This window comes from Cupressus sempervirens, chromosome 7, assembly GCF_028749045.1.
Source record: "Cupressus sempervirens isolate cs-2001-9-10 chromosome 7, ASM2874904v1, whole genome shotgun sequence".
Taxonomy (NCBI): Eukaryota; Viridiplantae; Streptophyta; class Pinopsida; order Cupressales; family Cupressaceae; genus Cupressus; species Cupressus sempervirens.
In genome coordinates this window covers 55478448-55494369 of record NC_143124.1, presented here as the reverse complement: position 1 = coordinate 55494369, position 15922 = coordinate 55478448, and the positions used below count along the sequence as shown (strand labels likewise).

General features: G+C 37.5%; 1 protein-coding gene across 1 annotated transcript; it reads right to left on the bottom strand.

The window, feature by feature from the left end:
* Positions 1 to 657: 657 nt before the first annotated feature.
* Positions 658 to 13894, bottom strand: LOC149545457 (RAN GTPase-activating protein 2-like). The gene is made up of 2 exons (XM_089790667.1): positions 12361 to 13894; positions 658 to 1945 (listed from the first exon to the last, which is right to left on the bottom strand). Exon 1 carries the CDS (start codon positions 13892 to 13894, stop codon positions 12473 to 12475), a length of 1422 nt encoding a protein of 473 aa, XP_089646793.1. The 3' UTR covers positions 658 to 1945; positions 12361 to 12472.
* Positions 13895 to 15922: the final 2028 nt, after the last annotated feature.

Below are 15922 nucleotides of genomic sequence, written 5' to 3'. Positions count from 1 at the left end.
GGTGTGTTCTGATACTTGACTTACTTCTCTAACTTCCTTCTCTCAACTTAGACTACCCAGCTACTCACTATTCTACTCCTACTCCTACTCCTATGAATGGAAGGCTAGCAAATGGATGGGGATCGAATCTAATGAAGGTTAACCAGCGGCCCCACCTCCATAGATGCAATGCTTCAAAGGAAAATGAACTAGTTTACCACACAAGGCTTCCCAAATAGCCGCTAAAATGCTAGTGGTCTAGTATTAATCCCTATCAAACATCTACCAATGCTACTATACTTTACCCTTGCTTAAACAACTTAAAATGCAACCAACTTTAACAACTTGAAAAGAAATCTAACTATGTGGAAGTAGAAACTATGCAATAACACCTAATGTTCTTAATCACCATGCAAGTCACAACAATGAAAAAAAGAGCGATTTTGGTATTATCTTAGCAACAATTTCTCCGACCCCTTTACAAATGAGAGCAAATGGCCTTATATAGGGGCCAAAAATACAACGAACGATGGAGATCAAAACAAGATCAACGATCCAAATTGGATCCTAAAAACCCTAATTAGGGTTGCCACCCTATCGGCCAATGAGAAGCTGCCACCTCATCAATGGGCTAATGAAAAAAGTCTAAAAGTTGCAACCAATGAGAAGACACCAAAATGGTGGCCAATCAAAAATAGACACTTGTCCTATTCTAAAAGAAAGAGAAATTGCCACTTGGGCTTACATCAAATGATCTTCTAATATAAATCTTCCCTTTTCTTTCATTTTCTTAGCTAAGACAATGAACTTAGCTAGCCTTTCGTTAACTTCTTCTATAGGAGGGCAAGGTGTGTGCTTCGCCCTAAGTTCCGCTAACTTCACCACGCTGCTTGCTACTTGTATCTTTTCATGATCCTTCTCATATTCTCTTGCAAATCCAATAAAAGCATTGAGAGAGGAAAGGGTGCCCAAATGCTTCTTCTTGATAGCAACCTTTCCTAACTCATCCAATTTCGATCCAAGTCCTGTCTCATTGATATCCTCTTCTCTGATATCTTCAAAATCAAGTGTTGCTTTGATGTCGCTCACCATGGTAGTAATGGAAGTATCAACACCTGGGCTGTGATGTGCAATCTCATTATGTATCTTCTTTGCCAAGGGGAATTGTCCTTCCTTCAGTCTGTCCTTCACCCGTATCATGTCCACTGTACCGATATCAGTGTCGGTTATTCGCTTCATTTTTGAGAAGAAAGGTGTTTTAGGCATCATATCCTCTTTGTCTTTCTTAGTGTTTGTCTGCTTGGGATTCTTACTTGCACTAACATCCTCCATCTTGTCGCCCTATTACGGGATGGTAGAGTGGTGGACCAAGGGGCTAGTAGAACCAAGGGAAACAATCCTTAGACTAGAACGAACGAAGGATGTCAACTTAAGGACCCCTTTCAACTCTAGATGATTAAAATTTACCTTAACCAATAGTTGGACAGCGACTTTTCGAAATTTAGAATCAGACCTTGAGAATTTCAAATCCACTTGCAAATCAGAAATTTATCATGTAATTCACCTTCAAATAAAATCGCCCAACCTAGGGCAAAAATCGCAGCTCCTTGCAAAAAATCAGAATTTGCAAAAAAAATTGCCAATACCATGAAAAATCTGCCTTCCCACCAAAAATACCCAAGACAAGGGCCAAATTTGCCCTTAAGAAAAATCGCCAATGGAAGAGAAATCTGCCCTCAAGACAAAAATCGCTAAAAATGGAAAAAAAACTGCCTTGCAAAAAAAATCGCTCAACACCAAAGAGCTGCTCCAAGAAGAAAATTTGCCCAAAAAATGGAGGAATCTGCCCTCAAAATAAAAATCGCCCAAAAGCAAGGAGGAGAAGATGAGAAGTGAGGAAAGAAGAGGAAGGGGTTTCCTCTTATAGCCAACTCCACAAACCCTCCCTAGCTGGCCGACTTGGACCCTGGGAGAAAGAAAAACAAATAATTAATTCCAAATCTGGCCCAACAATTAAATACTTAACCAAAATTAATTTTTCCATGATGAAAATTAACTTTTTAAATTGTCAATTAGTTCCAAATTGCAAAACGAAATTAAATATTGCCTTTGGGGTGTTAAATATTTCCATTTAATGAGGATTTAGTAATTAATACGTCATTAAAATTGGATTTTGGCTAACCAAAAGTCATTTTTCAATATTAAATTACCAATCATTAAAGGCTAAAAAGTTTTCAAGGCAATTTTAACCCATTTAAAGCCAAATTTTGCAATTTTAATTCCAATCAATTTAGCTAAGCAATTTTAGCATTTTAACACAAATAAATCATTTCTCTTAGAGCCTAAAAATCGATTTTGCAATTTGATTTCATCATCACAAAAATTAATCTCTCTTCACCAAAAATTGAAGATTTTCCAAAAGACCAGATTTAACAAAAAATTTCATTTTTGAAAATTATTCCAAATTTACACAATTATATCCGAATTTTCAAAAGAAAACATGTAAGTACAAAATTTACAATTTTATCCTACCAAGTTGGAATTAACTTTGAAATTTGTTCGGCCTAATGATAGAACTGGTGGCTCTGGAAAATCAAGTTAAAAAAAATCAGGTGAAAATAAGCTAAGTCCCTCCCACTGGCCTGAAGGTGTCCAAGGCTCAAAACTTTCAAAACTCAAAAAAAACTATTGCCGAGGCGATCAAAAAAAAGGGGGGTCCCAAAAGAATTTTGGGGCGATGGTGTGAAAACCTCACAACACTCCCTTTTAATGATGAAGGATAAAACACATAGATATAGCACCATAGGTAATATTTCAAGAGTAATACACATGAAATCTTTGATCAAAAGATTTCTAGTATATGATATCATATAAGTATTGACCTATCAGAATATCAACGTGTGCTATTCATCAATTACTATTTGAAATCATATTAGGTAACATGAGCATTGACCTATCAGAACATTAATCAAATGATATTCACCAAGTACGCTGAGTAATGGCCTATTAGAACATCAACTAAATGGTATTCACCAAGTACTCAATGCGGTAATGGCCTATCAGAATATCAAGGCAAGATATTCACCAAGTACCTAAAATATATCTATACAAACAACTCGTAGATAGTTAAATTAATAACATCTAACGCCTAGTTGTTGATTTATAAGATAAAGCCTTTCATGATTTATTTCAACATTTACAAAAAATGTATATCATGATACAAGTTACTGTAAGGTCGTCATCTTTCAATAACTTCTCCTAATACAAGTGATAATCATTTAAAAGTCATCACTTCTTCATGATGTACACAGGGGACAGGCTCATACATGTATGACATCAAAAGTTCGCATGAAGTCTCCACGAATACTGTCATGTGGTGTTGTCACAACATCCACCATAAAACATATCAGAGAATAAAGTTTTCCACTTCAAGCTTATCTCTCATAGACAAGAATGCAATATAAAGGATTTCACTTGAAAATTCTTCTTCATGAAGAAACACTTAACCTTTTCATCTTCTTGTCAAGGTTACTAATAAAGTGCCAAAGCTCCCTCTTATTTTGATATCAACTTTTTTGACCTCTTAGCACAAGGTTCTCTCCGATGAATTGTCAGACTTCCTCTGAATCTGTTATCATCCTTCTAACCTCTTGGTAGCAAGTCATGTCATGCTTCCCTAGTTCAATGGGTACCCTGATAGCATAAGGCCTTCCAGCCTACATACATGAGACTTCATCCCATTAATCATTAGTCCTTTAGCTGTTATAGTTTATGACTAGTGTTGAATCCATCAACAAGGCCTACTCCTTTTGAACCAAGATCATCAAAAGTTCGATTGAAGCATTTTTTTTTTCTACTCCCTCTCTTTCTCCAAGGTTGCCTCTAATGAACTGTCAGACTCCCTCTCATAATCATAATCATCAAGGATATTCACTTCAAAATCCTCACATTATCTAGTATCATCATCAGATGACTAACAAATTTGAGATTAAAAACTTCTTTGAAGCTACTGTCATAAGGTAGAGTTTTGCACAATATTTAGTAGCATGCCTAAAGCTTCTTTTCCTGGTAGAACATCCTTGATGGTGTCTCCTCTTTGACATATCCCTTTTGAGGATAGTTCAAAATGGGAATGAAACATTATTTATTTCCCCCCCTACAACGTGAAATTCTCACTCTTATATCGTAGAGTAATTTTGCATCACAGCACATATGGAAAACTTCTCTGTGTTCTTCTTTTTCTTCATTTCAAAGAAATTATACAAGAGCAACTAGAACAAGCTTTCAACATTAGCAGAGAATCACATCATTATAGTAATCAGAGTCCCTAAGGCATCCCATAGAACTCAAGAACTCATATACTACATAGTCAATTGCTACATCATTCATCTTCCTTCTGCAAAAATGACACCCAAAGTCCTCCAAGAACACAAAAAAATGTTCTAAGGGTCAGGAATCTTCAAATGGATGCTCAGACTTGCCTTCCACAAATCAATATAAACTCGAGCTTGAAGTTCCAACAACATTCTTTTGATTAGACTTGCTTCTCAACATAGCAACTCTTGGAAGCCACCTTTGTTAATAGTTCAACTTTTCTAAAGATTATCACCATGGTCACAAACCCAACATAATACTACATCCAGACAACAATCAAATGTTGAACACTAATCAGTCACCCTAATGCTTTTATCATCTCTCTAAAAGACACTTGATGATTGCCTCAATTAATAGTGATGGCATCAATCTAGGAAGCTACTTGTCTATGTCAATCTGACTTCTGAGATGAAATATCGATTCAGAGATCTCTTTGTTACCTAGTTGATGTTGTGACTTCTTTCCTTGCCAAAGTCTGATAAATTTGTAGTAACATTACCTCCAAAATAATAAGAAGGCTCTAATAACTCCATACGCTCAACATTTGTTAACTGCCAACAAATGTAATTATATGTGCATTGCAGTTGGTAAACCCTGCAAAATGTTTTCACATCCAATTCCTACTCTAAAAGTTTGGTAGAGCATCCTTCATGCCAAATATCACAGGGACTAAACCAATGCCAGCTTGAATAAGTAATGATGCTCACTTAGATTAAAACTGTTCATATCCACGATAGTCTTCAAGTTGGCTTCTTCATTGACAACAGAAGGCATCTACAAAAAAACTTCATGGTGAGAAGTTCACATGATCAATCCTAAGGTATGATGTTTCATCAATAATTTGATGCCCTCCTCAATTTAGCTCGACCAAAATTCTTTGAACACACAACATTAAACTATTGTTGAAGTCCTTGATTCATTGAACTTATGTTCAAATATTTATCTTTGAATTACTTTTCTACCTCCAAACAAAGTTTCTGTAGACACCATATTATATAGTTTTTTGTCGCACTTTGTTTCTCAATCATGTGACTTCACCACCACAATCCTTTGTTTTATTGCATGTACATACTAGACCGATACAAGCAACTTAATCCTTAATATCATGCCAATCAAACTTCTCACCTATACAACAAGATACATCCATACGGGGCCTTGATTAATTTGACCAACTCGGAATGGAGTCTCCATTTGTTATTTTGTACCATAATTTGCAAGCATGACCCGAATGATGGATCTTCCATATGTCTCATAGTATTTATTGTTGAAGGTTCCGTGATGAATAAGTCTATGCAATCTCCTATAGATACTTGCCGATCAAATTAGCAAGTCTGCATATATGTGATCAGATTGTTTGAGAACACAGTGAACAACCCTCTTGCAATTTGCTGAGAAGGTAGATTTCAATCCTAGCCTATTCCATGATAATACTTGTTGAGCCACAAACCATAATTTGTCCACAACGAGTATCTAACCTGAATGTTAGTGGGTAGTTGTTTGATCGATACCTAGGCCAATTAGAAAGACTGTTTAATTTACGATTCAGACTACTACTACTCCATCCGCTCTTCTATGAATGGCATACAACTCATAGTTATCATGCTATATATGGTATGGATCAATAGTCTTTCACCATGAAGGAATTCCTATAACACTGCAATGAGCCTCATTGTGAATATCAAGCGCTCAACTCTTGCATTTATTATGTAAAGATATTGCGCCCAAAACTCACGACGCTACATCTGGTATTAATTATTTTGTGCACCAACTTCAATACCAATGACATATGCCGAGGACAGGCTTTACCAACCACAATTTCTGCTGCGGGTGAACTCAAAATGCTAGTCATAAAATCTTCAAAGGAATGGGCCACTAGTTTCAAAGATAGTCAAGACCGAAATGGATTGACACTTAGATAGGCCTCCATTTATCATGCACCACATTGAATGAAGGAATATTTCCTACCGTCAGGTTCAACTTGTGTGTTATCCCACAAAACATTTTGCCCAATAGACCACTCACCACGCACAATGATTTGGTTCTGCCATCTCCCCACCTTCTCTACATTTGCTTCTCCATCTACTTCTGCATCCGGAAACAACATTGCCCTCTCTTTCTCTCCCCCTTTCTCCTAGCACCCAATCTACGTGGGAGTATTCCTTTCGATGCAAAGTATAAAGGATGTGATTCTCTCCCAACCTTAAATGGAGGAGTCCAAGCATATTAACAACGCCTATATTTTAATTCTTCTATCTGTTGACTGTTCAATTGAATCGTCTCTAAGACTCTTCGTTTTAACCATATCTCTATCAAAGTAAAAAGTTGTTTCTCTATCAAAGTATTCAGGTCTTTAGGATCTTTCTTAAGCAGTAAAGCTTTCTTCAAAGGAACATAGCTCAGACACCATGTTGATGATAGGATCCATTAATTTGATCTATAACTTGTAATAGCACTTGTAGAAATTTTATGAGTTTTCCAAGTTATTATACAAATGAATATATATGTGAAATAAAGAGGCATGTCTTTTGAAGAGACATGTCTTTTTAACATATTAACTTACATTAGTTATAGTTATAACACAAGTATATATATATATCTATATATATATATATATATATATATATATATATATACGCTCTTAACATAAGTTAATTATTCCATATATAATATTTGTCATATATTATTTATATATCTCATATATATAATATAATTTATCCGACAGAATTATAACATTAACACTATTAAATGCCAAAATTCCATCCTCAATTTGAAAGCCAAAGTCTTGTTCAGCATCATCACTAGAATATTCACCTCCTTTTGCCATTGAAAGTCCTACAACCTTCCTTCCAGATGCTTCATGTGAGGATAATTCCAAGGAATTGCTTTCAGAGAATACAGATTTATTATGTCATAATAAGGAGATGTTAAATGCCAGTCTTGACACACCACCAAAGCTTGAACTGGATTACTCAGGATCCAGAAGTTTTGATAGACAGATCAGTTGCCTATGGAGTTTGTTGATGGTGTGAATATTGGAAGGAAAAGAGGTAGGCCAGCTCTCCTCAGTGATAATTGTAAGCCTTCCAAAACCCCACGAAATAAGCTTCCAGATTGTTTTAAGAGCTCTCAGACTCCCATGGAGACAGATGAGCAAGCTAATATACAAATGAAGCTTAATTGTGCCTCCTGGAATGTCAGAGGACTGGAGTTCTCTGATAGGAAATATGTTGTGAAGAGGCTCTTGATATCCTTATGCTGCAAGAGGTTAAAGAAGTTGGCTTTGCCCTTGACATTGCTCTGAAATGCATCAGGAAAACTGAAATTGCCTTTCCAACCAAACACCAGAGAGGTAAAGGAGGGACTTCTGTTCTTCTTGGCCCTGAATGGAAGAGAGTTGTCTAGTCTTGGGGGTGTTCTCCCTGCAGTAAAGTCATCTGAGTGAGATCCTTGTTGATAGCAATAAATTTAGGGTTTGCTTAGTTTACGCCCCCAACGATTATAACAAGGGGAATGATCTATAAAAATCGATGACAGATGTGGATAACATACCTTGAGTCATCGTTGGTGATTTTATCATGGTAGAGAGACCCCAAGACAAGTGTGGGGAACTTAGATTTAAATGGAAAGGCAATGAGCTATTCTTCTAGAGCAGAATGGTTAGCAAGCTGAATCTCTAACGCCTTAGCAAACAAAAAGAGTAAACCCAAAGGAGTTTGGTTTACTTGGTCTAGTTTCCAAATTGGAGACGAGGATTTACTGCAGGCTAGATAAGTTTTATGTGAACAACTTGCTTTTCAGTTGTCCCCCGCCCCCAGATGACAATTGTGTGAGGGTGCATCCTTTTACACTCTCAGATCACCACCCTATCTTCTCCTGTATTCACTTCGTCCCTGACCTTAGAGATAGGCCCATCAAAAAGAAAGGATCTCTTCTAAAGGATGAAAATGTGTTGACGGCAGCAAAACTCACTGCCTGGTATAAAATCATATTGCCCAGCAAAAGACTGAAGTTGCTAGATGGGTGCAAACTACAGAATCTCGGCAGAACATGATGAAAGCTCTTTGTAGGAAAAGAGCCAAAGATGCTAGGGGGGCTAAAGGTAAGTTAGTGGAAGCTCTTCAGAATGCTGAGTTACAGGTCCAGAATAACCCCTCAAACCCAAACCTGGTTAGCAATGTGATGAATTGTAGAGATTCCCTCAGGAGGATCAGAACAAGAAAATAAAGGGGGTCAGAGTAAGAGCCATGATCAACTGGCTTACTTTGGGAGATAGAGGTTCTAATTTTTTCTTCCATACAGTTTCTTGCATCTGTGAGAAGGCTAATACTATCACAGCTCAGGAGGAGATTGTTACAACCTTTTCAAGATGGTATTGTAAGTTGTTCCAACTAAGGATCTTGGGAAGCCCATGGAGATTGCTAGGAAGAAGACTTAAGGGGATCATTCCTAAGAAGGTGTTAGTGGAAGACACAACAGTGATAGATAGGGAGCTTACAGAGGCTGAAATTAAGAATTCCATTCTAATGATGGCCAATGATAAGGCCCCAGGACCAGACGGACTTTCAATGACGAGTCTAGCAATGAATGAGTGAGTAGAGACTTGCTCAACATAAACAATGAAGCTATTGGGGAAGGAACTCAGAAACTAGTTATTAATGTTGGACTCATCAAGTTGGGGACAAATTTCTAATTAAAACCTGGAGACCCATAACCCTCCTTACTGTTGTGTATAAAATCCTTGCTAATGCCCTATCCCTTACAATTGAAAATGTACTAGCAAAGATAGTCAACCACACTCAAATTGGTTTTGGTAAGGGGAGATACATCCTGGAGAATCTTATCACCAGTTTGGAAACCATAGAATGCGCCAAGGTATCCAGACAACAGGGAGGAATGTTGCTTATTGACTACAAAAAAGCCTATGATAGGATAGAATGGAAGTACATTCTTATGATGTTGGAAGCTCTTGGATTACCCTTTTTAGGATGGTTTCAATTCTTCTGCATGGTGTCATGGCAGCTGTTGAGGTCAATTGGGTTAGATCGGAGTTCTCTCAGTTAACCAAATCTATCAGAGAAGGATGTCAGTTGGCCCCCTCCTTTTATGTCATTGCTGCAGACTCCCTGCATTACTTCCTTAGGGATGATTCGTTATCTCCTAGGTTTGAAGGTTCTTAGGGATGATTCCTTATCTCCTAGGGTGAAGGTTATCAGTCTCCCTAACAAGGATGCGGTTTCCAATATTCAATCTGTTGATGACACCTCTATTCTCTTGCATCTTGAAAAATACAACTTAGATTGCCTCATGAATAAACTGGACCTGTTCTGTGTAGCCTCTGGTAGCAAAATTACTATCCAAGTCTATTATGTTGAGCTGGGATATCAATCCTCCAAATTGGTGGAGCAAATATGAATTTGAAGGGGGAGGTCCGGACCATATTGTCATATATTTGAGAATGTCGTTTGTTGTTAACCCCAACATCAATGAGATGTGGAACTGGGCTAAAGAGAGGATTGTAAAGAAATTAAAAGGGTGGAACAACAGTTACCTCTCTTTTGCAGGCAAGGTCCAAGTGTGTCAGAAGATTCTCTCCTCATACTCCAGCTAGTTCTCCTCTGCTTCGTTATTTAACCAGCACCAATTCAGTTTCATTTAGAAGATCATTAGGGACTTCCTCTTGTCAGATGGTAAAGGCAACAAAAAGATACGTGTTTTGTCCTGGGAATGGTGTGCCAGAGACAAAAGGATAGGAGGTCTAGGCCTTAAGGATCTCAGAACACAACATATTGCATTAGCAGTTAAATGCATTGCAAAAGTAGCCACAGGCAGAGAACCCTGGAAAGTATTGATTAGGCATAACCTATCCCGGGCACATCTTAGTAGATCCAAGGGTTGGAGTGAACTTGACTACACAGATATACTAGCCACGGAAACCAATATCGTGGTGCAGGTTCCAATGTATTCAAATCTATCTGGAAAAGCTGGAAATGTGTTAGGCAACTTTTTTCTGAGGCTGGCCCAACAAAAGGAAAAAGGTTAGTATGTGGTAAGAAGTCGGTGTGGCAAAATCTCAGGCATGGAGGCAAACCCCTTGCACTGCTTCAGGGGTGCTCAGCTAGGAAGTGGGCTGAAAAAGTTATCAATACCTTTCATGATATCTTCCCTCAATGTAAGCTGATCCCATGTGACAAAGTTAATTCGGATCTGGATATCCCAAATTCTCAACAGAGAACATATTCCATCCTTTCAACCTCCCTTAACTGTCTTGGCCTTCATGATGGTTGTTGCTCCCTTGAGAGTTTCTCTTTCCTGCAATTTTGGTCTGACAACACTCCTCTCCACCTTGTTAAATCCCAGGTACATATAATACTCGCTTACTTTCAACCTAGACATCATCTTGCACGTCAATTTTAAATGGCTCCTTGATGCTCAGCAGTCTGATTGAAACAAATATTTTTCCAACATTTGGACCAGACCTGTTGAACCCAAAATTTCTTGTTTCCTGTGGAAATTCCTGCTATATAAACTGCCCTTTAAAAAGCTCAGGGGTGATCCTAATCCATGCTCAGTCTACAGATACCCTGAAACAGTGATGCATTTTTTTTAATTGCTTAATTGCCTCTGAAATTTGGAAGATTTTTGGTCTCACCTTTAATAAAAACTTCACAGCTTTAAATATTATCTCTAGACACATTAATAGCAGCAAATTCCACATTCTGATCCATCCGTTATTTTCCTATATTGTGGATTATTTGGAAGGCTCAGAAAAATGATGCACTTGCCTTCCAACCTTACTGAGTCCCTCAGTAAGCTCGTTCATGTCGATGTTGCCTTGTGGGTTACTACGGTGATTAAGATGAAGGAAGCAAATTCTTGCAGGTCCTGCAGTAAGGAAAGAATACAATTGAGAAGGGAGACATTGCTTACAGATACAGCACAACGAAAGCTAAGGAGGAATTTGAGGTCACACTTGCAGAATTCATTCAGCAGATGAAACAGCCAGGCCAATGGAGACAAAATGCTGAAACTTCTACTCTGAATACTAAGCAGGGATATAGAGATGATGAAGGCATTGACTTCAAAACCATTTCTCCCGACTCCAATGATACAGATACCGATCAGAGTTTACCCTCGGATTTTGATAAGAATAATCTAGATGCTGTTGCATTTAAATAGCCTTAAAAGTGATGTAATTTTTTAGCCCAATATACTGCTTTGGGACAGTGAAACACTCGAAGATACTATCATAATTTTTTGATCTTTGAACTCTGATGTAACACCTGGTAGGTTATCAATTGATATGCAATAGAAGAAGAAAAATGATGTAGAGCTCAGTCATTAGAAAGCTAAAAGTATAAGGCAAGCTGAAATGTATGAAGCAAGTCATCTAGCAGTCGGTGCTCCTCTAAACCTTTGTAGAATCCAGAAGACAATTAAAGCAATGATTTTCCAAATTATAAAGCTTGTTTCTAAATCATTGTGTACACAAATATGCAGAGAATTTTAGGGTAATTCATCACCATTTTACTGATTTTTGAAAAGTGAGGCAGCTCGATCAATCATGTACATTATTTTTTCCTAGATAGGTATCATATATTTTCATTTGAATCGACTGATCGAAAACTACTGCCCAGATGGTTAATTGTAATACCTAAGCTGAATGACATATAACTAAAAATGAAGACCGGACATGGACGGAGATTCACAACAGCTGGGGAACAGGAGATGATGGTCTCATTTCAGCAAAACATATGAAAATGAAATGTACTTTTATCTGATATTGAAAGTGCAAAGCAGATTTTAGGCCTGAGTACAGTTCTACAAACACCAAAAGAAAAATTAGTAATTCGACTTCAAATTCGTTTGCCTCAGCTCACCGTTCACCAATTTGTTAATAGTGTGATCAATTGAAGAAGCAAAAACTGGGAATTCTCAAGTTCATGTGGTAAGCTCGTAAATTTAGATTAAAGTTGGCTTCTTAAGACTGTGAAGCGAATGTGAAACTACCTGTGCTTGCTATAACTGCGGAGATGCTTGACGGGTTTCAGAGCGGGATTAAGGGCATCTGAGATCGCCCTAATATGTCATGATGCCATACGTCACTCTTGATTTACCACTGTCATGCTCCAGGTTCCTTTTTTTCCGGATGCCTCACTTTCAGTTTTATCAGTTTCTCCTTAAACTCACCGTTGCTGTATGGGTTCCGGTATGATGTCCAACAAACCATCGTGGCAAGCACAGAATCACCCTTGATACCTTTTCTCAGCACATCGTGAATGGGCTCAACTCCTCTTCCATCAATTGGATTGCAATCAAGGTCAAGCCGACTGAAATTGGATTTGTTTGTAACAGCTTCCGCAGCGGCCTTGGCCCCAGTAACAGTCATACAATTATCAATCAAATCAAGTTCTTTAAGTTGCTCATGACCTTCCGAAATGGCTCTGCATATTACAACTGATCCATCATCCCGGAGTATATTGTCTGCTCCATTAAATATAGTTAGCAAGTTCTTTACAGAAAGGCATTTTGCCAAAGCTGGAGCTGCCATTGACGTGATATAATTTCCCCCAACGCTAAAAACTCTTAGAGATGGAGCTGCATCCTTGAGGCTGTCGGCAATGGCAATGGCCCCTTCATCCTCTAGATGCATGTTGTCAAAGATAACATCTGTAAGACTTAGATGGTTAGGTATGACTTCGCTGAGAGCAACCCCACCAATTGGCCCAAACATGTTCTTGTGTAGATCGAGCTTTTTCAATCCGCTGCTTTGCCTCAAAGCTCTTGCTAAAGCTTTAGCACCTCGGCTACCTACCCAACTTCCGAAGAAATCGAAATTCTCCAAAGCAATGCATTTCTCAACCAGCACTGAAAGTCTCTCTGCTGCATCATCCCCTATAACGTTGTTACAGAAATGCAAATGCTTAATAGTTTTAACGGATGGAAAAAACTCACAAATGTCTGTAGCAGATTGTACGGAAATGGCAGTACACCAGAATCCCAATTCTTCTAGCATCTTCTGAGACTTCAAGAGCGGCCCACAAGTATAGATGCCCTTCTCTCCCAGTCGAACTAGCGCAACACACAAGGATCTCAGCACGCAGCCTTCCAAAGCAGATGAAATTATTCGCACAACCTCAAGTGCCTCAGCCTCGGACCTCTCAAAGTAAAAACGAAAAAGTTCCACATCTTTTAAAGTTTTCCGAACAGCCTGCAAAGCTCTTTTTGCAACATGGGCTGCGTCCACTCCAAAGCTTTTGTTGCCAAAGACTATCTTGGTGTAAGAATTCCCAGGTTCTTCTAATGGCCTGAAGAGCTCCCTGGCCGAATCGTAATCAAGAAGTTCGTTTTCCTCTGTCGACATATCAAAAACAGTTTCTTTATCTTCAATAATTTCAGGGAATGCTTCCCTGACGTTAGAGTCTTTTGTCTCGGCAAGGGGTTCTCGCTCAAGGGCATCCATCAGGTTGGATCTGAACAGAAACAGAGGCGGAACGTTATAGTTTATGATGCGGCAAGCATCATCCAGAGGTATAAGGGTCATCATGTGTCACCCAAAAAAATGTACTTAGACTTAGTTTCTATTTTATATCTTTATATTTTTGGATACCCATTTGGCTCAAATAAAGGTTCCAACTCTCATAGTTCAACTATCAGTGTATTTGAAAATTTCGAAAAAATAGGAGCATGCAATTTGACCATCATTTTGGTGACCTAGAAGGTGCAACTTGGCCAGATGAATGTAATTGAGATTTAGAGCATTCCAAAAAAAGAATCAGGTCAAAAGGCCCCACGGTTTGAAAGTTATTGCAGTTTTTCGAATTTTGGAGACCTCCTAAGAATGCTTCAAAGTCAGGTTTGGGGCATTAAATGACCTCGAAAAAGGTCGAAAAATGGGAGACGAGCGAAGTTGTCCATAGGGCTATAGAGCGCTTCGAGAGCTTTCCGAAAATGTTAACGGTTCGTCAATCGGAGCTACGGTTCAAAAGTTATGCCTCCCGGAAGTTCGGCTACCGTTTCTGGATTCTTCTAGATTTGCACCGACTTCTAACGCGGCTTCTGGAACCTTCTATTTTGTCGGTGGATGCCTACTAGCACTTTCTAAAATGTACTCCTAGTCCTTAACCCTCCGGGGTCTATTTAAGGAGATTTTTGGCATTGTAAAAGGCAGTTCGGATTGAAGCTTGAGAGGAGGTGCTAAAAGGAGAAATATTCTCCAGATTTATGCTATTGTAAGCCCGCAGGGCATGTTTTGAAGTTTATTTTCTCTGCACTGTTTGTACTGGCATATTTTCTCAGTTAATATAATTCCCCTTTCTATTGTGTCTATTATGTTGCTGGGTCCTGTTCCCATCAGTTTAGGTTTTAGTTTCGAGGGCTTGCGAAGGATCCAAACAGAAACAGAAGCGGAACCCTTGTGAAAACGTACGAGTTGAACGCGCAGGTTGTGTGATCAAACCCTAGCAACTTCAATCCCAATTGAGTCCGCTAAGGCTGACCCTAGGTTCCTAGGAGCTGCGTTGGGTGTTTTCCAATAAAAGGACAGTAACGAGGGCACTAGCCTTTTATTTGGAAGGTCTTGAGATTGAATCTATTCCAGTTTAACACATAATAATAACTAACAGTTCCATGCTTTTGTGCTTTATGATACAGATATTGTATTTTTAATAATAAAAAATAGAATTAAAAGTCCTTTTGTGCAATGATAAGTCAATAGATGTTCGATAATAAAATTATTTTTTAAAATATAATTTTTGCACACAAATTAATTTATTAATAATTTTCAATTTAAATAGCATAATATTCACTAAAATCTTTAAATAGATTAATAAATATTATTTATTTAAATTCAATTTATCAAATATGAAAAAAAAATTATTTAAAATTAATAAGAAAAATACAAAAAAATAATATGAAAAAATAACATAGGGCGGGGGCCCTATCTCGGTTGGCTAAATCTTCCCTGTTGCAGGGGGTTGGTCACGGGTTCTAGTCTCCCCCGTCCTTGTGGTACTGGTGGGCGTGTCACGCTAGCGCTATCGGCACGTTAAAAAGTTTACCAGACGCACTACAATTTATAGGGGGGCCGTGTTGCACCGATTCCTGCTGTCTAAATATATATATATATATATATATATATATGAAAAAATAACATGTTTAACAAATAATATATTGACTAAATAAATTATATAAACTAAAAAATAATATTTAAAAAAAAACTAAACTAATATAAAAAAAATTTAAAAACTAAAACCTAAATTAGTTTTAAAAATCAAAAATTAAATAAATAGAGATCAAAACATGATCTAATGTGGAGATGAAGTAATTTTTTTAAAAATAAATAGAAAAAGAAAAGCAATAGTTAAAAATAGAGATTTAAAATATAATATAAATTAGATTATTAATAATTTTCAATTTAAATAACATAATATTTACTAAAATATTTTAAATATGTTAATAAATATTATTTATTTAAATTCAATTTATCAAATATGAAAAAAAAATCATTTAAAAATAAAAATCACAACATGAGCTAATGTGGAGATCACAAGTGGAGATAACAACTAATAAA